This window comes from Meleagris gallopavo, chromosome 19 (genome assembly GCF_000146605.3).
Source record: "Meleagris gallopavo isolate NT-WF06-2002-E0010 breed Aviagen turkey brand Nicholas breeding stock chromosome 19, Turkey_5.1, whole genome shotgun sequence".
Classification (NCBI taxonomy): Eukaryota; Metazoa; Chordata; class Aves; order Galliformes; family Phasianidae; genus Meleagris; species Meleagris gallopavo.
Window position 1 is genome coordinate 9,509,700 of NC_015029.2, and position 22,500 is coordinate 9,532,199.

General features: G+C 42.0%; 1 protein-coding gene and 1 long non-coding RNA gene across 4 annotated transcripts in view; one reads left to right on the forward strand and one right to left on the reverse strand.

The window, feature by feature from the left end:
• LOC109370507 overlaps positions 1 to 7,591 on the forward strand; it is a 25,095-nt gene extending 17,504 nt beyond the window's left edge. Inside the window, exon 4 of the long non-coding RNA XR_002120706.2 lies at positions 5,218 to 7,591. This is a non-coding gene — a long non-coding RNA (uncharacterized LOC109370507). The remainder of the gene's footprint in view (positions 1 to 5,217) is intronic.
• The window catches only part of MAPKAP1 (MAPK associated protein 1), a 76,259-nt gene that overhangs the window by 36,012 nt on the left and 17,747 nt on the right, over positions 1 to 22,500 (reverse strand). For all 3 annotated transcript variants that reach the window (XM_010721076.1, XM_003211350.2, XM_010721077.3), the window contains exons 4-6: positions 13,173 to 13,345; positions 9,125 to 9,301; positions 1,690 to 1,799 (exon numbers count right to left, since the gene is read on the reverse strand). In XM_010721076.1, coding sequence (XP_010719378.1) covers positions 1,690 to 1,799; positions 9,125 to 9,301; positions 13,173 to 13,345 — 460 coding nt within the window. The remainder of the gene's footprint in view (positions 1 to 1,689; positions 1,800 to 9,124; positions 9,302 to 13,172; positions 13,346 to 22,500) is intronic.

Here is a 22,500-nt window from a genome sequence, read left to right on the forward strand (position 1 = left end):
AAAAAGAAAAAAAAGAAAAAAAGAAAGGACATTTATGCCAGTAAGTCCCTTTACAACAAAGGGTTTCTGACAAAAGTACCACAAAAGCAGTTTATACATTAGCTGAAGGAATAAATGACAGTTCCATGCCTTTTCTAAATGACCAAACAACATAACAGAATAACAGCAAAAAAAAATTTCAAATGGACAAGGAATAACATCTGTTATACAAAGGGGGAAAGTAGCTTAAATACTGAGCTAAGTGAATCCTCCAGACATCTCCCTTCGGGAAAGAGAAATCTGACCCCAAGAAATAAATAAAAGTCAACCAAAAAGTGAACAAAAGAGGTGTTTGAAAAAAACAGAACACCATTCATCGCAGCTAACGACTTGTTCATTATGAGTGATGATGGATAAAGACTTCTCACGCTGAGATGAAATCAAGATTTATATGCATTGTTTCCTCTCCCAACTTGTGGGAAGATCATCATCATTTAATTCTATCTCTGCGGCCAGTGATGGGCATCCAGAGAGCCGGTTATCAAACGGCGCAGTCAGCTGGCAAAAGCCGGGACGTGCAGTTGGCACATCTGGACGGAGCCGAGGTGAACAATGGCTCCTGGCCAGCAGCCAGAGCTCACAGCCGTGCCGGGCTCAGCCCCCGCGCCCCACCAGCAACAGCAACACAGCACTGCTCTGCTTTTTTTTTTTTTTTTTTTTTACGAGAATCAGATTTTCATTGCTTCATTCAATTGCTCTCCTCTGCCATTTTTTACAGCTCTTATCGTTCCCTTGGAATATGGCCTTGAGACAGCTCATCCGTGTCCTTCACTGTGTTATCTCTTCTAACTTTTATTAAAACTTCAGCTTTCATCTGAAGATAGCTAATTAAATCCATGACAGATTATATACTCCTTTAAAAACTGCACCAAACTACCACTTCCAAACAGAACGGGGTTGATTTTCTTTTCATACAGTTAAAACTAAGGGTATATAAGGAGGTTTCATTCATTTACAAAGACAAGATCCGTATCTTTACCTAGTATACAGATAGGTTTATATTAAAGTTCCTTTGTTGCATGACAAAGCTCACTGCAATTTCTCACAGTAATTATTCCTTCTTGCTGGAAAGATCTCTCAGCCTTCTACTTCTGAAATATATGTACTAATATGTTTATATCTGGGAAAAGCACTGCTGTAAAACATAGATGCCAGTACTGTCAATTTTCCTATTTTAAATGTTGATACGTCTTAACTACGATAGTACTATTTTGACAACACAGCAGAAAGTCACTTTTTCTCTAAAAGTAACAACTATTTATTTAAACTATCTAAACTCATATCAGGTATCAGTTTCTTACATAAATTACAAGTGTAGCAATTCTACCAAGGACTGACCTCACTGTAATGCCTCCCATCAGCTCAAGCTACCACTGGCTGGACTTGAGCACAAACGGCTTTGTTACCATAAAGAAATACTGGCGGTAATGGATACACTGCTTTGCAGCAAACATTATGCAGTTTCTCCACCGTCTGCCTTCTGGCAGCATCTAGAACACAGACCTGTGCACAGAACAGTTTCTGAGTGGTGCCGGAAATCACAGTGCCCACTGAAAAAAATGGTGCATTTTTCACAACAGCTAAAAAGTGATACGAAATAACCTCAGGAAAAAGCACACTTTCCTCTAAAAATTGCAACAAATAACCCACCTGTGCCTCTCTGCGATCCTTTCCTTCTCTTTAAGGCCTTTTGCAAGATATCTTTCATGGTGACCTTCATACTGTCCACTTGAATAAGTGAGAATCCATGAGCAGCATTTCTGCAAGACAGAGGTACATACATTTTTACAAAAGGATCATCATCAGGCAGCTCACTACAATTTTCGTTTCTTTCAAGGAAAGTACTTCTTAAGAAAAGCAATGAACAAAGTTGTGTTCTAAAAGTGAAGTTAAAAGGAGAAACCCAGAAAACTTCCTTTGAAAGGCAGAGACAGAAAAGGAGAAAATGGATTAAGATTCAAGGCGTGCAAGGATTTTCCTAATTTATCTTTATTTTTGATCAATTTGTGTTCATCATTAAAAAAGAAAAATGAGCAAATGTACACACGGAGCTCCTCCAGCACTCGTTATTATCTCCTAGGTGTGTTGCAGTGCATACCAGAGAAACAGTTTGCAATGTCATCTTCATATGCGTCCCAATGGCAGATGTAGCAAATCATTAAGGAGAAGTGGAAGAACAGCACTCAGAGAAGTAACAGCAGCTTTTCAGAAGTGTTAGTGTATCGCATTATTTTACATGCAACTTCTTGACACGTTGATGTAACCGTTGCGGCACAGAACCTGGGGGAAAGGTCTCTGCCAGCAGGGCACTCATCCTGGCTGCGGCCCACACAGCTCCACACCGGAGAGGTGCAAAGCAGCACGCGGGTGGCTATGGAAGATACCAACTGGCAGATATTGAAAGTGGCATCACTGCGGAAGCAGAGAAGATGACAATATAATAGAAGAGCTACTGGATTAATATATCAGCGGGTTTTGCCCCTTAGACCTTGCAGTCAATCTCTGCTCATGTCAGTAGATGTCACTGCAGACAGTTAGCACAGAAATTTGAGAGCTGCTAGGCACCCACAGGGAAAGATCTGTGCTGCACAGAAAAAATTGTTTTGCAAAGCTATTTAGACAGGAGGAGGAACATTTTATCTGGCAACTGAGAATTCTAATCAGGGAGCGGAGCTCTCTGTGTGCATCACAGCTGGAGTATTTTAAAAGCAACTGGCAGTCAAAAGCAATCCAAGCAATACAACCGCATCATTAAAAACAAGAGCACATTAAATGTCACTTTCAGACACGAAAGTGGGGAACACGAGTTTCAGCTCCAGTTGCTCCAGACGCAGCCCCCAGTTCATGCTGAGACACAGCCAGGGTGGGCAGCGGCAGCCCCCAGCCCGCACCCATTCCAGCCCCCGGTCACGCTGTGCACGCGCTGCTCCTCTGCCCGTACAGCAGAACTGCGGGCACACTGTCCCCTGCTCCCACTTCCAGCACAGCACAGCACAGCAGGGCGGCTATGGGCCAGCCTCTGCAAGGGAGGCCTCATCCCAGAGCAAAAGCCTGACTCCTCGGCCTGTGCCTTTGCCATCAGTGCAGTACAGAGCCCTGGTCAGCGTTGGGCCCACTGGGAGCTCTGCGGCTGCAGCCCGGCCCCCTCCCCAGCCGCCACCTCACCGGAATTTCACTCCCAATTCTCTTTGTTCCCAGAAAAATGAAACTGCCTAAAAGCCCCAAATGGGCGTTCTCTGGACCATTTATAACTCTTACACGTCTTCAAACCAAGCATACCCAAGCTTTTCACACACCTCCTTTCTTCCCTGCTACTTCAGCCACACGTTTTTTAGCAGTGACGAGCACACCGTTCTGCATGAGAGTACCATCAATTTCCACAGCTGTGAGAGTTCAGCCCTCGAGCCCCAAGGTTCAGCGGCTCTGGCTGATGCCACACAGTAAGCAGAGACCTCCCCAACTTCTCTTTGTTGATAAGCAAATCTGTCCTCAGCCTGGTACTGTGAATGGCCAGGTGCCCATGAGCTGGGCCGAACCGAATGCCTCCTGAACCCCCGGCAGTTGGTGCCCCAGCCCACAGCCTCCCTCGGCACCGTGCCAACGGCTGGGCTGAATTCAGTGGGTTGTTTAAAATGGAAATCTTCCATAGAACCGCACTGTCCTTACAATAAGGAAACTACTCTTTCCCTTTTATTTAGATGACACAATGTTTATCTCCGAGCACTGGAAGCACCCAAAGGCACACAGAGAAAAAGGCACTTGTGCTGCCAGGCAACTCATAGGATGCAGGAAAACAAACCAAAATACTGCAGAAAAAAAGAACAAAGTCAAAAAATGCCTTCCAAAAGAACCAAGTCCTATTTTTCTTTTTTTCCTTCAGTAGGAAATGCTTTTGCACTGAGGATTCTCACAAGCAGCTGGGTGAGCTCTCGTGCCACAGATCCACCCGGTTCCGGTGCGCTGAAGCACTGCTGGATCACTTCAGGCTGTACACCGAGACAGATCTGGAACCTCCCAGAAATGGAGAACTGTCTTTCAGCTCCTGACACTTGATCTGTTAAAGACCACAGGCACATTTCAGTGCATCCCGACTCGGTCGATTCTTTTTATTGAGCAGCTGGCCTGAGAACTGTCAGCCTGATTTTCCTGACACTCTATTACTAAATCATGCCTGAGCCCCAGCCATTCTTTGCCTCAGAAGCTGGATCTCATCCCAGAATGATCTTTAAAAGTTTATTCTACCGATCAAAGCAAAATAAGAAAAACCTCTGTGTTTTACTATATTTAGTGTGCTATCCAGTAAGTGAGACTTTGGCAAGAGCAATGAAATGTAAAGCGCACTCCACATTCGTAAACTTTTGGATATTTGCTCTGGAGCACTGCCAGCAGTGTTAGAATTGCCAGGCAGAATTCAGATCTCCGTTCCTCCCTTCTTTCACTCCAGTTCAACACGCAGGCCGCACTCTTTCCTCTAACGGCACAGCCTGGGGCTGACGGTTGCTCAGCATCTCTGGGTCAGTGCTGGCCCTCATCTCGTGCTGCAGCCCCACTGCCTCTCTGCTCTGGAACATCAGCAGCACACGGCAACGTGCCTGCACGGGTTGTCTGGAGGAAACCTGTCCTTGTGCACCATGCCAGCCTTGTCCTGCTCTGCAACAATGGTGCGCACAAACTGTCCTCACCCAACCTAACTCCAGCATTTTCTTAATTAACATTATAAATTATATATGTTGCAGCTTATTCTGCTCAACACCACACACTAGGAATCAGAGCAGAAAAGCAGATGCCATTCTACCAATTAAAATCGCTCCGTACAAATTAGAAGCCAAAGAGACTCCTTAGCTTGTATTTTCTGTCATTTTGCACAAACATACCTGGGTGACAAGGTTAAATCAAGCAAAGGAAATCCCTGGCACTTATCATCCACAGGCATTACTGATAAATTGTGCAGTGGAGGAATAAAGGATTACCTTCTGTATTTTTTCATTACACTTTTCTTTTGTTACAGAATACATAAATCCATTGTGGCACAATGTAATATGTATCATCGTGCTACACCTGTGGACGTTTCATAACGGCTGCCATGTCTGTGCAGTCAGGAATGATAAGTGAACCACCCGTGAATGTTAATGATAGTGATCATTCTGCGGTAACTTGGCTTTCCATCTTCTTTTACAGCCTGAGAGCTGGAGCCAGGGTGGCAAGGTTCAGGAGAGGAAAAAGAAAACAACAGGAGAGGCGATGGCTGCAGCAGGCGCTGCTGGGGGAGGCAGCAGCACAGACCAGCAGCGGCCTCTCCATGGGCCTGGATGGTGCAAAAAAAGAAAGAAATACCTTTTTGAAGATGAAAGGCTTCTGGTCTGAATGAGAAGCAAACTTTTCCAAAAGCTGTCTTTACAATCTGTTTTTTTTTTTTGGTTTGTTTGTTTGTTTGTTTGTTTAAATCTGAATCAGAATTTAGAGCACTTAAAGCTTGCATGGCTGGCGTGGCTGAAAGTGTCCAGGAATAATGATCTCAACTTGAGCAACATAGAGTTGCATAGTTAAGACTAAAAATCCCAGTTGATGTAATGTGCTTAACTTAAGCTGGGAAATTTTGAAGAGGAAGTACATAATGATACGAACCAGAATGACTATGCCAGCCACAGGTTTAACTCTGAGCCTAAATGATTCTGCAAGGATAGCCTTGCATAACCACGTGCTTCTGAGTTTAATTGGCCGCATTTTGACACTACTATAGGCTAACTTAAGACTCGTCAGCTTCCTCCAGTGCCTTCCTCGGAGAACGCCAACCCTTCCCATTTGCTCTCCTGGGGCCCCACCCTCTTCACATCTATGTGAACTTTCTTAAATTAGCATCTTATGGATATTCTAAACTACATTTTGCTAACTACCTATACCCATGTGAAAGCCTATAAGAGACTTTTTCCGTAAGCTAAGTTACAGGCTTTCACAGTACATTCAAAGCTTTGAATTGAATTTGTAAATGTACTATGAAAGCCTGGTATTTTTTAAATGTTTCAAACCCTAATCTATCAGATATAACGCTGGTTCTGCTTTGAAAAAAAAATAAAAAAAATAGTCAAAGCAATTTAAACATACCATTAAAACAGAAAAAGGCACTGCAGAGCAGAGGAACCGCATGCCAAATTCCATCTATGTGCCAACTGGCAGCTGAGTTACAACTCCTAGAAACACCATTAGATATTGTATGTCAAGTTGTGATAATAAAATTTCCAAGGAAAAAGCCCTAAATGGTAGTACAGATTTATTTTAAGCTACCTTCGTTCAAAGTCTTTCAGGTATTACTTCATCATCTCAAGGAGTCTGCATTTACATGAATGTGGTGCTTTGTTTGACTCCTTCTGACAAATCATATTTGACATCAAAGAGGGCTGTTTGAGAATGCCATGTTTGACATTGGACAAAGTACTCCTTCCCACAACAGACATTTTCCAAAAGCATAACTCGCTAGACTAATGGGCAGTTAGGAGCCAGAATGACTGCCCTCCGTCTTCTCCTTGTGTAACTTTGCCAGAGTCCTTGGAACTTGCCAAATTCGGTCATGCCTGCTTAGCTTGCTCGACTGATTGTGCCAGAAAAGAAAATAAGACACAGATGTATTTGAGCTCTTTGAGATGCCAGTAAGAGAGACAGCTAATGGCTTCATTTCGACCCTCCCCTACCAGCTGGGCACAGGTGGGGGGATAATGAGGTCCCTCTCCCTAATCAAACTCAATTATTTACTACTCTATACAACCACAAAGACATTCGCATTCAGCTCAGAATATAAAATGCACCGTGGGCTACTTCCAACCACTGATACTGGGTATTTATAACTAACTCAAGTGACTACGAGTTTGCCTTGGCAGGAGTTTAAGTGTATAAAGTTCTGCAAACTGGTTTTGCTCAAATATGCCCTGCTGAAATGAGGTTCCTGGTGAGGTTCCATAACTGTCAGCTCAGTGACTGCACAACATCTGAGAATATATCCAACATGCAGGATGGGTGAGATCTGAAATAAAACACCGTGCTTCATTAGGAAGCTTCTCAGAGGCATCAAGTTTCTGCAGCAGCGATTCAATATTAATAAACATTACAAGTCATATGCCTGACACAGCAGCAGCTGAAATACTTTAGAATGGGGAAGGAAAAAAAGATGCAAAATATAAAAACATAACTACACACACTGGTTTGATGAAAGAGAAGGAAAGCAGGAAGATGTAGAATTTAAATCCCTATAACAATGAGATGGTCTGTACACTTAAACACGCAGTAGTAACAATCTTTTGATCAAGTGATGATCAACTAGTTGTCTATTCTAGGAGACACTAAAAATTCTGATGTTATTCTGTGTTAACTATGTACACGAGTACAAGCAATTCTGAGTTAACACGTGGGCACAAAAAATCTCTCAGAAAAGTACCTCTACTTATGATGCAGTTAAGCTATTTCTAATCTGCAGGACATTCCAAGCCAGATCACAGGGGACTCACAAGAACATACATCATGTCAAAGATTTCTTTTGCAAGCTTTGCAGATGGACCTTAGCCCTGCCACCAGCACCACTCAGAGAACTGGATCCTTATGCAAACTGAATGCCCTGCCTCTCTATGAGCAAGGAAAGGATGTGAAATAAAAACAGGCTGAGGAAAGAAAAAGGTTATTTTCTAACGCTCAGGCAAATAGTCTACTAAATAAGGCATATTCATATTAAATTTTCTTTTTCTTTGCTTCAGTGATCGCAAGTTCACAGGTTGGAGTTACAGCACATTTCAAAGCAGTGTAGATATAACTCATGAGATTTTTAAAAGCCCCGTAAGATTTAATTTTTCTGAGAAGAGAATACCAAACCCTGGAGCTCTGCTATTGGCAGAAATAACGCTGCCGTCTCCTGATGAGCTCTTTAGGACACTCTGAGCCTCTGAGAATTTCACACTGCTCTGCCACAACCAGTACCATTCAGCCTATGGCTGCTGCTGTTCGTGCAGCTGCTGCAGGTCAGCCCCACGCATTTTTCTGGAACTACCCAATAAGCACCTCTTAATTGGCTGTGCTGTTTTTTGTAACAGCTGCACCCATACTGGAAGTTAAGAGGCAGCAGACATATCTGTGCATAAAGGAAAAGGGAGAAGCACATTTGTGCAGTCACTCTTGGGCCTGCTTAAAAGAGACCTGTAAATATTAAAAAGGGAATTGAAAAACCTCTTGTTAAAATCAGCAAACAACTCCTTGTATTTCACTACAGTACTTCGCAAAACAGCAAATAAAAATATTACTTAAAGGATGACTTGTCAGAAAAAAATCAATAGCAATCAAATTCACGGCAGTAGCATTGACTCTGGAGAAAGGCACGTAGAAAGAGAGATTCCCTCTTTCCGATAAAACATCCAGCATTCCTCGGTCAGGTGGAAGAAATTAGAAATTAAACCCTGCAGTTCCACAGAGGAGCCATTGCCCGCACAAACTGAAGGAGGCCTCGCAGTGTGACTGTCAAGACTGCTCCAGCTCCTCCTTGCATCAGCTTCCACACTGCTGCGTCCAGTTCAGCAGGGCTCAATACGTTTACCTTGAATAAATTATTTGTAAATACTGTTGACAGGATATTTTCTTTTCCAGTGACACAGAGCAGTGGAAGTGCACTAGCATTCAGTGGAAGTGAATGAGCATTAAGGAAATACGTGTGGAATTTCTGCAAATTTCTTTTCATTTGAATGTCTCTAAGAAACATTTTCATTTTCATTTCAAGAGATACAAGCATTAAATACTTCTCCACTTAAGATGTGGCCGATGTTATCAGTGATTTGGTGAAATAACTACGGCCATCTGAGCTTAAAAACAGAGTGCAGTAGTTGTTTTCCACACTGACCACAGACAGAACGGCTCACTGAGCTCTGCACACTCAGCCCATCACCGCAGGCTCACCGCCCATTGCTGCCTGCCCGCTTTCCCCTGCCTGCCCTCTGCAGCACGCCTGCAGAGGGCTGTAGAGACACGGTCTGCTCAGTCCCGCTACGTTCAGATGAAGGAAAATAGGGAAGAGAAAGGATGTGGAGGTGGCGGTACGGTTCGCATCCATACTCACATTCGGACAAAGAGCGACTGTTTTGCTGCCAGGCCAGGAGAGGAGTACTTTTCAACCAGCGCCAGAGTGCTGAAGCCAAACTTGTGAATGGGCTCGTTGGAATCCAAGGGTGGGAAATCTGTGTCAACCTCACCATCATCCTCAGCAATATGGAGGCAGTAGGCACTGACGTTCTCGCTGAAACAAAGCATAACATGGGTCTGTTTGGGAGGGAAGCTCCACGACCAGTTCAGTTCAGCAGATCTAATAATAAGCACACACTTCGTACAGAAGGAATATACTTAAAATCCACTGAGAGCACATAGGTATGTATGCCCCAAGGTATTTTTGTACTGCAGAGTAAGGCAGCAAGTCTCACTTCATCAGTGATAGAACTGCAAGCAGGAGCAACAGGGACTGAACTCCACTAAGGTCAGGAAGTGTTTCATGACTTCATAAAGCTGGAGCTTTCCCACTTGCGAAAACATACTTATTTATGTGGCCGTTAAACATTAGAATTAAAGACAAACAGTGTCTCCCTATCTCACTCATATCAAGCAACTGCAAAAAGAATTATTGAACATGCCCTGGAAAAGTAGGGGGCACTCTCAAGATTGTTAGCAGTGCAGTAAACAAAAGCTCAGAAATAAACTGCAGGAAAAAGTAAAACGCTGGTCAACACAGTAACAGTGATAGTAGAAAAGCTGCCATTTCCAGATATCTACAGCTCCCAGTAACCAAAAGCAGTTACAAATCAGTACAAACTAACAAGCAAGAGCCGAGTAATGCTGCCAGTTTTAAACAGAAACATCATGAGGAAAAAATAAAGGAAAATGTAAGCCTCTTTCCTTTCTACACACTAAATTCCAGAGGAAAATAACAAAGTAGGTACACAAAATACAGATTTCATTACTAGGAACATCTGATTACCACTATCTCAAAAGTTAGTATTTAAACGTGAGTGGAAGAGAAGTATTCTCTTACAAATCTGCTGGCATTCAGGCATTTCACATAGCATTAAAGTAGTGAATGTTCACGTGGCAATATGTTTCTAAACTCCGCAGTTTAAATCTGGAGTTTTAATTGCATGATTGATGCTTACATTAATTAATTGCAAAGTGTATGCTAATTGTTTAATTGGTCGCTTGATCTATATAGATCATTTTTTGAATTAAATGAGTTGATTTACAAAGTTTATTGATTGGATGTGACAATGAATTATTTCGCTGACTACCTGATTTGCAATTTTCTCAATTAATTCACAAACCTTTGGTTGCAACTGTGCTTTATTGAGAGTGCTCAGTCCAGGTGATCTATCAGCACTTTGTCACGACTAAGATATTTATTACATAAAACAGGTACCAACGATGCATTACTATAATGTGTGCTGTACTTCTGCTTACAGAAAGGTAACCCAGCACTGTTTGTCACTTTGAATTTTGAAAGTTGTGCAATACTATTAAAAAAACTTTCATGAGTCTCTGGACTGCTCTGAAGAACGAACGCTGCTGCAGAATTAATTTTTAACTTCAAGAGCACTTAAGTGACTTTTTGGAAACTGATGAAAGTTGGCACTGGTGACAGAATTCATACAGAGGTAGGACTCTGAAATAAACGGAGGAAGCATACCCAGGTGGGAGATGGCGTGCTTCTCATTGCTGCGAGTCTCTTCAGGAGCAAGAGAAGCGGAAGAGGTTGCGAATAACAGATCCTGCCTATGTTGTGAGAAGCACCTGGTGTGATGTTCAGGTCCTCCTCTGGTTCTATTTGGATTTCTACAAACTCCACGTGCTCGTTCCATCCGGTCCAACACAACTTTGAAGCTACCTGCCGTCACGAGACCCTGCAGTCTGAACAGCCCCCTGCTGCCTGCCTTCCCACAGCTGTGAGCTGGGCCTTACGCTGCTGATTTCCTAACCTGTTTGCTTGACAGAATTCTTCTCTGTGCAGCCTGGTGTGCACTCAAAGCTCTGTATAAATCAAGCTAACATTTTCATTTGGTACTTGACCCATTTGCATAATTCTCATTAAATCCAAAACATACAGCCATGCAGGCAGCAATCGGTGCTCACTGTGGCCTCAAAGTGATCCAAGTGCCAAAAAAGGTGGTGGCGAAACCAACTTATCTTCCACCAATTATACTGAAAATACATAATGTCTGTTACATCTCATAAATTTAGGGGGCTACAGATGCCTTCAAATATGGAGTGCATTCCTGAACATTAACACAGATTGAATCACAACTATGAGATCTACTTATTCTGATGAGAATCCATCTAAAGTTAAATCAATCCTTGCTAAAAGACAGGGCAGTCAGAAATGCTCAACAAACAAGCAAACAAACAAACCAAAGATTGAAAAAGCGATGAAGACAAGAGAAATAATTAACAGCTACATAAGAAAAGCTTCTTGGAAGCTTGAGGCTCTACCCCTGTCTCAGAGCATTTGTATCTAGATTCTCAATTACTGCTGCTAGACCGTCTTGAGGAACTCATGACTGTTACTTATTTTATTTTACTATTTCCGTCCTGAGATTTGATTACATCAGACAGCATCCTCGATGATGATCACCCTCTGACACATCATAACACTTTATCCTTCAAGGCAGACAGTGAAATCCATTTCCTCCCATTGCTGACTTTTGCTGGGGGCAATTACATTTCATGTAATACTACTCATTGGCATTGTTCCACTTGAAGTATGCTGTGCTCCTGAAAAATACATGTGTGTCCAAAGATTGATATTAGCAGTATCTTAGTAATTAAAAAATAAACTAATCATACACAGGAGACACTACTGAATTTATGATATAACGAACAGAAATTATTAACAGCAAATGAAATAGCACCATCTGCAAATAACTGTATATTTCTTCTCCATTAAAAAAAAAAAAAAGAGACCAAACCGAAGAGCTTAACCTCCAAAACACTGCATATGTCCATTCAGAATTGCTAAGAGAAGTTCTATATCCAAGGCAACAATATCTATGAAACTGTTTTCAAGAGAGACTGCTTTCCTATTCTGCCCTATTTCTACTAATGGGAGATGAACTGAACCTCAGGATCCTAGAGAAGGGCTGTTCAGGAGACCTCTCAACACATTCCCTTTCCAATTAGAACTGTGCTATAGCAGAAGAGAGAACCACCGAGTCCTCAAATAGTTCAAACTTCCTGAAAGAGCAGAACAGGATACCAAAGGAAAAACATTCATCAAACATTCCAGGAACAGTGAAATGTGAACAATTGCCAGCTTATACCACTTATCAATGCAAATGGTCACTCCTCTTTGCACCTCGGACACTACCTACTAATAGCTTTTACCAGTAACTCTGTAATAAACTATTTTAAGAGGCTCTTCACACTCTATGACCCAGCAAAAAATGAAGTATTTCCTTGTGTTTTACAGAACTGTTTTAAAAACAAAGTTACTGGGAGGAGCAGTACCTGCTTCATGCACTCCTTATCTAACGACCATGATGAACTAACAGAGTCTGCTAAACAATCTTAGTTCTCCAGCACAACAAATCCAAACCGTTATTTGGTCACAAAAAAACTGGGGGCAGAGTTCACTGCAACAAAGAAGTGATTGGCAATGATTATCAAAGATTCTTTACGAACCTAGAGGAGTCCTCAGTGAGAGGAAACAGAGGCAGAACGCGAGTACCTTCTCTCAAAACAAACAAAAGGAGGGATTTACAGAGAGTTCTATGTTCCATTTGTCACTCTTGTGATCTTAGCCACTAAGAACAATATAAAAAATAGATGGGACATAGAACATGCCTCCATGATGCTAGAAGAGATAGGTTTTATATTACTTTTATATAGAACATTTTGAAATTATGATTCATTTATGGCTCTGTGGTTTCATACACTTATCACTAGGCAGTACCCAGTGGTTTAACTGAAAGAGAAATGGATACAGATGTATTTCTCAAAAAGAAATACAAATGTGTAGGTGGTTTCTCTAAGATTTATCTACAAGAATACTGACATGAAAATTTATTTTGTTATGCAAAAATGCTGCAGAGGAGAAAATTAGAGATCAAGAGGTAGTAAAGAAAGAACATTACTTCAGTTTTGGTTCCCGTCCCTCACTTGTATATTGCCAGCATATTAGTCCAATCAGGTCATGCACCTTGGCATTTGCTATCGTCACAACTGTCATGGGCTGCAGTTTGTCTTGGTTTGCATGCAGTGGGAGGTAGACATCAATTTTTTTGGTTGCCGTGGTACCAACATGGCCCTGTTGAGAAAATACATTTCATTAGAATGAATAAAGAAAAAGCGTGACACAGCTAGTGCAAAACCTGGTACGGATAGAGTTCTCCTCACTAATAAGATCAAAATACCCCGCCATGACTTAAAATTGAAAGAGGTTAGAATGCTTAGGTTCTAATTCATTTACTGCTGTGTAATTACCTGCAGGAGCAATACCAAAGATTTGGCAAAGATTTCTATAGGATTTGTTGATTTCTACTAGAAGTCTGAACTTCACTGCAAGATTCCACGTTCTTACAGGAAATAAGAGAAAAAGGAAAGCCACCCACAGAAACTAACAGGCCTGCCTGCAGATACAAATGAATGAGATGCGAACCCGCAGCTCCGAGGCGCGAGCAGCCAAGCAGCAGCAGCTGGGAGCACTGCAGGCACGGCGCCCGCAGGTGGGACGGCAGCACAGACCTGCTGCAAAGCTGCACCGCGAGCACGAGGCTAAGAACCAAACGATGCTTGGCCTCGCTTTGCTCAGAGAACCGATCACATCTACAGCTGAAATCTTTTGAACGGACAAAAGGTTGCACGTTCTGACACCCCTCTGGAAAAGCACCCCTGCTGTAACCGTACGTCTCTATCTACACACACCTAGAGGCCTTCAGAGAAGAAAATATCATTAGAATTATACACTAGGAGTATTAAGTAACAGAATAAAGGGATCCAATACTGTAAATCTACAATGAGAGTATAAAACAGGGAGTTAAATGCCACGTGCTAATTTCAATACATTGTTAAAAACCATTTGATCCCTCAGCGTGATTGTAAATTAGAGAAATAATAGGAATTTAAAGATTAGAGTTATTCTTACTAGCACAGCTAAAAGTATTAATTAAATCCATTCAAATATAATTGTTGTTTTATTTTAGTGAAGCATTTTTGTAGTGCGGCGACCTCCCCTTCCCACATGGTTCAGGTACAGAAGAAATTGGGTTTACCCACTTAAAAGAAAGCGTTAGCTCTGCCCATCTCCTGTGGGAGTCACCGAGCCGCTACGTCACACCGTAGGTTTGGAGCAGCCCTGCCAAGGAGAAGCGTGGGGAGGCCGGCAGATGTCCACGTGTGTGTACGTGTGGGGGGGCTCTTCTCAATTTATATTCAAAAGGCATTTTCTTAAATTGATCAAATTAACTCCAGGTTGGGCAGGGTGGGCGCAGTATCGCAGCAGACATCCAACCCAAACGCTTCCCCCGCTGGGTACCTTAGATCCTCCTCTGCCCTACACTGGGCTGCCTTTTTTTTCTTCTTTTCTTTTTAAAAATGAACTTTTCTCAGTTCTTCCCCATCTCCAAACCTCCCAGTCTCCCCAGCTTTTAAGCACCCGCTGCTCCCCATTCCCCCCACCAGCAGCCTGGCTCTCGCTCACACTCAGCGTGGACTCACCACGGGCAATTCACACCAACTGGGATTCCAGTCGCCCTTTGAGCACGGGGAGCAACACCAACAGTGCCACAACTGACAAGTGGCCAAAAGCATTATTACTATCTTCAGGATGTTTAAAAAAAAAAACAACAGCGGTGAATAGTTCTATAAATTAAAAGTGCAATTGTCATGAGATTACAGAGGCTGAAGCCTGAGATTTAGAGGCTGATTAGACTTTCTATTAATAATGAGAACATTCGGTGTCACATTAGGTAAGAAAAATTAGCAAGGCCTATAAACACATGGGTCATGTCTTGGACTGATCAATCAGTAAGTCAAACGGCTGGAAGGAAATCTCTATTACAGACGGATGTGTTTTATTACAAATTGATTATATTTATTCTGAAATAGCCTTAGAAGTCCAAAGCACCAGGTAACTATTCACAGGACCAAACGAATCTATACTTAGCCTGATCCTGCAAAATATTAATTGTGCAGAAAGTCCCACAGAGCTCAATTACCACCTGTGCCACGCTGCTCAGGTCTGGCTTGGCAGGCGGTGGGACTGAACGGAGGGGAGCGGGCTGCTGGACTCGGTGTTGAAGAATCAAAGATCTGGTATCAATGGATTTAACTTCTAACAACGTGTGGGGTTTATACTGTGCTTATAATCACTTCTGGAGGAGGGACCATTCAGAACCTGATTAAAGACACTCCTAGAAGCATAATTACGTTTTTCTCCCAACTAAAAATGGTATTCCAATGTAAATGGCTGAGGAGACCCAGATGAAGTGCGATTACCTATATTCAAAAAGGCAGCAGCAAACTTTATTAATAGATCCTGTATAAAATTCAATGGAAAATCTATTCAGGGCCAAGGGCCTTACTATTTGGAGTTTCCTTAATAGCTTCCAATAAATCTGGGAAGCATAAAGGGGCCGTTAAATTAACATTTTCCTGATCTGTCACCTGTGGCACAGTTAATTTGTCAAGAAATTCTTTTAGCTTGTCACTGGACACTGTATATTCTGACAAATGAAGTCTGGAATAAAATTGATAAAATATCTTGTTAATTTTCTAGGAAATCAGAAATCTGATTCCATTAAGCTTTTATTGTTAGCAACATTATATTCCACCAATCCTTTAAAGAAGCCAAGAGTAACTGAATACACACAAAACATATATAAATCACAGAAAATTCTCTATCTTCACTAACAGATTCTCCAATGACTACCTAGCACTTTCATTCTGACCTTATGGCTGTTTTAGCTTGCAGTATCCATAACATCTTCAGCTCACCACTTCAAGCAGGAACAACGTTTTACCATCAACCTCGTGGCACAGCAATTCACATGGACACAGCCCTGAGACAAACGTGTGCGGGTACCACTTCCCATTCCTGCTAACAGCGTGCACACAAACGTTTCCCTTCGCTCCCTGCCTGCAGAGCTCTCCATGCACCGCCTGCAACCCCAGAGCTCAGCACTGCCATCCTTGCTGCTGCTGGACATGAGCTGCACAGAGTTATGCCCATTATTTGCAATGCCTGAAAAGTATCATCTTCAGAATTCACAGATTTTTTCTTCTTTTTATAACGTTAATTAGCAGATCAATGCATATTTTTGCACTTTGACAATTAAGTGTGAAAGCAGCAGCAGCTACAGTCAGCTTAGGAGAATTATGGTCATTAATAAATAAACTTCTGAAAGAAGATAACGGTAGTGGTATTTGTTGGGCTAATTAGAAGAAGCTAAGTGGCACCACAGCACATATGCAAGTTGCTGCTTCCAGACACGAGAGTGAAGAATACGATAGGTAACTCAAATCATGAATTTTAATAGGTTTTCTGCTTGTATTTGTAAGATGTGTAATTATATAAGCAGTGGATACAGTTACAATAGGAAAACTGCATACAGAATGACCTTCGTTGGCTACCTACGGTTTTAGAAATATCTGACACTAAAAAACGTTCTGTAACCAAATATGCTTGAAGTACAAACAGAACACTGAAAAAAAAGATACTTTAAGCTATCGATCCCTCAACACAGGAAGTCTTTCTAAGCCTTAAACTTCTGGTTACAGTTCCTGAGAACACACACGCCTCCCTCCCACACCAGGCGCCCCACACCTGTGGGTGCTGTGAGCCCTGATGTTGCTGCAGCCCAGCAGGAGACGTCCCTCACAAGGACAACTCGTCCTCAACCTGCTTCCGAAGCGCCCGCACGGCGGCAGGTCATGAAAGCCACTGAGAAAAGCCTGACTGCTGTGCCCTTCTCGCTTCTGTTTTGCTGCACATCGCAGCAGAAAATTAAAACAAAGTCCATAAACATTTCCTACAGAAGAGTGATTAATTTTCAGCAATAATAATTTACTGCATCTTCCCGTACAATGGAGTTCTGTGACTAAATGTTATATCACTTTAAGATGAGATGTTCTAATGATATAATGCAAAGATTTTACTGAATCATTATTTAGTGGGAGTCATAAAAACCTCCAAAAATTAATCTTTCATGCACATCTAGCTTATCCAAAGTTAGCATTTAATTAGATGGCCTTGGCACAAATGAGCTTACTACTTTATTTGCTCAATCAGTATATGTCTCTTCAGTAATTATAATTAATTCCAGTCATTGACTCACCTCCCAGCAAACAGTGCTGAACATTACACAAAATGGAAACAAATGCTTACCCTTTTACAAACGTAAAATTTCTTTCTGCTCTTAAACCAAGAGGAACAGTCGTGCTTTAGGTGACAGGATAGGAAGTTTGCTTTACAGCCCTACACATCCCTTGCTCAAATACATGTTTCAATAACAGAGGAAAAACACGAAGGGGAACAATGTTAATGTGAGTGAATATATTTCAAATACAACTAAACGTTCTAAGAGATCAGAGCACAGATGCTTATGGCAATATAAAGGACTATTTTTCAGAGATGACTAAAAAAAGGTAGATTTTCAGTAACTTCTTAAAAAAAAAAAACAGAACTATTTTATTTATTTCTTCATCCAAAATAAGTGGGAATAGAAAGTTCATCTAAAAAACTGATTTATTAATATTATTATTTTTTAAAGCTTCAATGACCAAGTATCTCCAAAGTTTTCAGTAAGAACGTGGCCAAAACCCCTACGCTGCAGTGCAGGCTGACACCACCAGCATATGGCAGCAAAACAGGATGATGGATGCGCTTAGCAGCCCCAATATCCGAGAGCTGCACTACGTGGGAATGAAAGGGAGCTGCAACTAGTAGATTTTGGTGCGGTCAGTGAAGCAGCATCTAACATAATATGATGGTTAATTATTTAAAATAGAGTCTGTTCATTTCATTCGCAGAGTATCGGAACTGGAGAACACATCCAGCTGCAGGCTGGAACGCTCCCAGCCATAACACTGCGCCTGTACGAAAATACAGGGCACTTCCAGTCCTCTTACTCTGCAACGCAGCGTACTGTGTGCTGCTATGGGAAAATCAGAGTTCCATTTATTTCACCGGGTGGTTAACCATTATGGGTAATTTTCTTTACTATAGTAATCACACGATTACCTCTCTTTTTCGTAAGTCATTTATGGAGAATGCCACGACTGAGGCCACCAGCACAGCACAGCACAGCCCACCCGATGGCAGTGCCCGCAGTTTGGAAGCAGCCCTTCCAGGTCAGCCCTCCCCGAGCTGCAGTTCTCTCTCCTCCAAGCCCACGCTGCAGCCTTCGCAGACAACAATGTAAAATTCCATTAACGTGCTAAATACTTAATTTATCTTATTTGTGCTGCCACTATTCATAAAAATTTAACCCGGTAATTTCCTGTTATACAAAGCATAACAAAGTATGAATATTTAACTACGAGGTAAATAACACTTTTTTATTCTAAATTGTTGACTTCACTTAGCATGTCTGCTTTGTAGAGCATCGCACTATTTTTCAATTAAAGGTCCAGATGTTTCAAAGGCTCCAGTAGGCAACAGCAGTTATGAGAAATGCTTTATCTGCGTTGCAACGATCGCTACAACATCAGCTCCAGGCTGCGTTCACATACTCATGTTTTATTCCAGCCCCCCTCCTAACGTACCAGTTAATTATACAACACACAGCTGAGAAACATAACCTCCAGAGCTGGACAGTTTCCTTCCATGCTTCTACCTGAACCATTTTTTATTCCCACCTCAAAACTATGACTTACATATAAAATCATTTAATCAAATTTCCAAAATTACTGCCTGCTCCTTCTTGGCATTCACTCCCACAATTAATAAATCTATGCGAGTCTTGAGCGAGGAATAATACATATAATTCTTGTAACAGCATATTTCAATCATGTTAACATGTATTCATTTACATGATTCACCTTAAAGTCATTTTATTCAAATTGCTATGGATAAAATTTCTTGTTATTATTTGTGGGTTTTTTTTTTCCTTTTTCTTTTTTTTCCCCTGACAAATTCTGTTCGAAACAGAAGGAAAAAATCTATAGTCCCCTTTACAGCCCAGGCTTCAATTACTTTCACTGAGGTATCATTTTCAGGACAAATGGATCCAGTCCATCTTTAATCCTGCCACACTCAAGCGGCGTTTTGCCAGGAAGGAAAGCAGCTCCTGTGCAGCAGGTCAGCACAACCCCTGCAGCACCACTGAAGTCAAACAGGGCGCTTGGAGCTGCCTTTCTCCCGAGCACTGAGCAGCCAGGGCTTGGAACGCGCCAACCAGCCAGCTCCACCACTTCTGCTGAAGAATGGAAACACGTTTCCAGATTTATCAAAATACAATTGCTACGGCTGCAACAGAAATGCATTCATTACCAGGAACTCCTTGGTTTCTGCGCACTGAAGAAAAGGAATGGCCTACTTTAGGAGAATTATTTACATTTTACTTGGCGATACGCTTTACAGTTTAATACAGAGGAACAGAGATATTCTTTGTAATAACGAAATGCAACAAAAACTTTTAATTAAAATCACACCATAAACATTATTTGTATGTTAAAGAATACGCCACGAGATCTTAATGAAGAGACGCTATTCAAAAGATAAATGTTTCTACAAATATTCAATGCTTAAACAGATCAGACTCTAATCCTATGCTTCTGTTGCACAAAGCAGACAGCTTAAGTTCCTCGAGGACATTTGCCAACCTTAGGTGGAACATTTTTAATACATCACCGTGTCACTTTTTAATGTGCCACAATCTATTAACCACATGGCAAACTAACAGGGATTTTTAAAATATGGGTTTTATAGCTTTGTGCTGGTGATTAATTAAATAAATAGCCAGCGTTTCACAAATCATCCCTCTAATTAGTCTAAAGCAGACACTCTGCATTCGCCGGCACTGTTGCCATCTGAAGCTCGCAGAAGGGCAGTAGCGTTACGCCGCCGAGCCGGGCACCGCCGAGCACGCCGCCACCGCGCCGCCGGGCTGGCAGCGCACCGCAGCCCGAGGCAGAGGTTCGACCGTCACAGGTGCTGCAGTCAGCTGGAACTTGACTCCAGCTGCTTGGAAAAGATGTTCTGCGTAATTATTCTCCCTCATCCTGAAGGAAGCGATCAAGGTAACAAAGAAGACAGAGCTGTATCTGAAATTTGACCTAAAGTTGCAAAGTCGCACATCGCAGAAAGGAACAAATATTTAGGGCAGATGCTAGAAAAAATGGCGAGCTAAAAGATAACAGTTTCTGTCAAAACATTTCAAAGTTGAGGCTGCAACTAATTACATCCAACCCGCTCCAAGAAATCAAGCCAGGCTTCGCATTAAAATGACTCAATTATTCTTAGAAAGAAAGAGAAAATCATCTGTAAAACAGCCGGAAATCTCCTTGCTTTTGCTGTGTCTAGTTGGAACGTTTCTCCCTGCGCTCAAATTAAACTCTTCGTAGCTGATGTGCTCAAGCTTTACTACAGGCTCTTATCCAACTATCACTAACTAGAATTTTCTATTCTGGAAGGCTTTCCTATGGAAATATGTAGAGCAGCATTTAATGACGTGGCCACAACAGCTTTCTCCCCCTCAATTTAAAATCCACTGCTGACACTGAAGATGACAAAGCAATGGGGCTACTCAGGAAGGCAAGATCTCATTTCCTCCATGAATTTCTCCTCAGCATCAGCACCGTGTGCACAGCAGAGGGGATGGGTGCACGCAGCCCTGGGGCTGGCAGCAGTGCCCCAAGGCCAAACAGCGGGCGCAGGGCTGCGGCACAGTGCACCCACCTCCTGCTTGCTACAAGGGCAAGACGTCACAAGATGAAGCAGCACAACCTTCAGAAAATGATCTATGATAAATAGTCCTAGGGCTGGACTGCACCAAGAAGAATTACATTGAATGTGACTTGGTTACACGACCCTTCAGTGAGGTGGGACGTCCATTTAATCAAACCAAATCTAAGCAATCGTGTTTCCAGCAATGCAGCCAAAGTACTTGCACTTCAAAGTTGATTAACAAAAGAGCAAACGCTTTAGTGCTCTGTCAAATAACACCATTTGCTCTCCTCGTGCAAAAAGCAGGAAGCCCAACTCCTGCACCCTTTGGTCTGAGCCCCTCCAGCGCTCCCAGAAGCAGGGAACACGGCAGCCCTGCAACCCGTGTGCCTGCCGCTGCTCCCTACCTCCGTGTGCTTTCCTTATGCTTTTCCCTGGATACGGAACAGATTTTTACTTCCCGCTCACAACAATTTTTTGTCAGTGCTCACAAATTTAATAGCAGTGGCTACATTTATCTTTGAAAGAGTCCCCTTTAAAAAAGTAGTGCGCAAACTTTCCATATCCTTCTTTCAAAACTCCCACGAGTCTCTTCCTGCTTTTCGTCCCCTGGAAAAGTATGGAGGAGAGCAAGGCTCATTATGTCCTCACGTGCAGCACGGCAAACCCGTTAAATTAAACCTGTATTTCACCTAAGTTGTATGGAGTGCAAATAACATTACTAACTTTTCTAATTTCATACTCTGGTACTCTCAAGTAAATAAGAGAGAGGAAAAAAAAAGTTTCCCCTACAAATAGAAACTGTCACTTCCTAGGATGTGATCTTTTCAGCTCATGCATCCTAAATGCATGCAGAGATATTATATGCACTTTCTATTTAGCAATTTAATTATATCTTTGCAGTCAGAGAGCGGCAATGGTTTGTAGTAATAATCAGGTGAAAGCATTCTCACATTAATATGCTGGAATCCGATGTGTTAATTTGATGCAACTTTGCGTTGACAATATGTGATTAATTTGTTCTAAGGCTAGCTATGCTCTGAGCTCTGACAGTTTAAAATGCTGGGTTTCTTTATCCATATCACTATTTGACACGCCTTAGCCCACTGCTTTGCTAAGACCACTGTTAATTTGTAATGAACTGGCTTTTCAGGGGGCTCCTTCATTTTTAATTCTGTCAGTGTCACCTCCTTGAAGAAAATTATAAGTTTCCTTAGGTGTGATTACTGCCAAGTGCTGCTGATAAGAGGTTTGAGAAAACAGGGTTTTATAAAGAAGTCAGTATTTAATCTGCTGAAACAGATTTATTGCCTCTAGACAGATAAATATAATAGAAAGTTCCTCCATTTAGAAGTCATTTTCAAGTTTTCCTTTACCTCCAACCCCCAAATAAGAACACCTAGACAACAATAGCAATGTTTTAGGAAAGAGTAGGTGCTACATAAAATTTGTAGAAGTAACTAAGAGCCCATAAAAAGGGACACCCGATTATATCACTGCCCCATTTAGTTCACCCGGATTGTGAAACAAACTGTTGTAATAACCCGGCCGAATCCCAAGGACTCAATCCTTCAGCA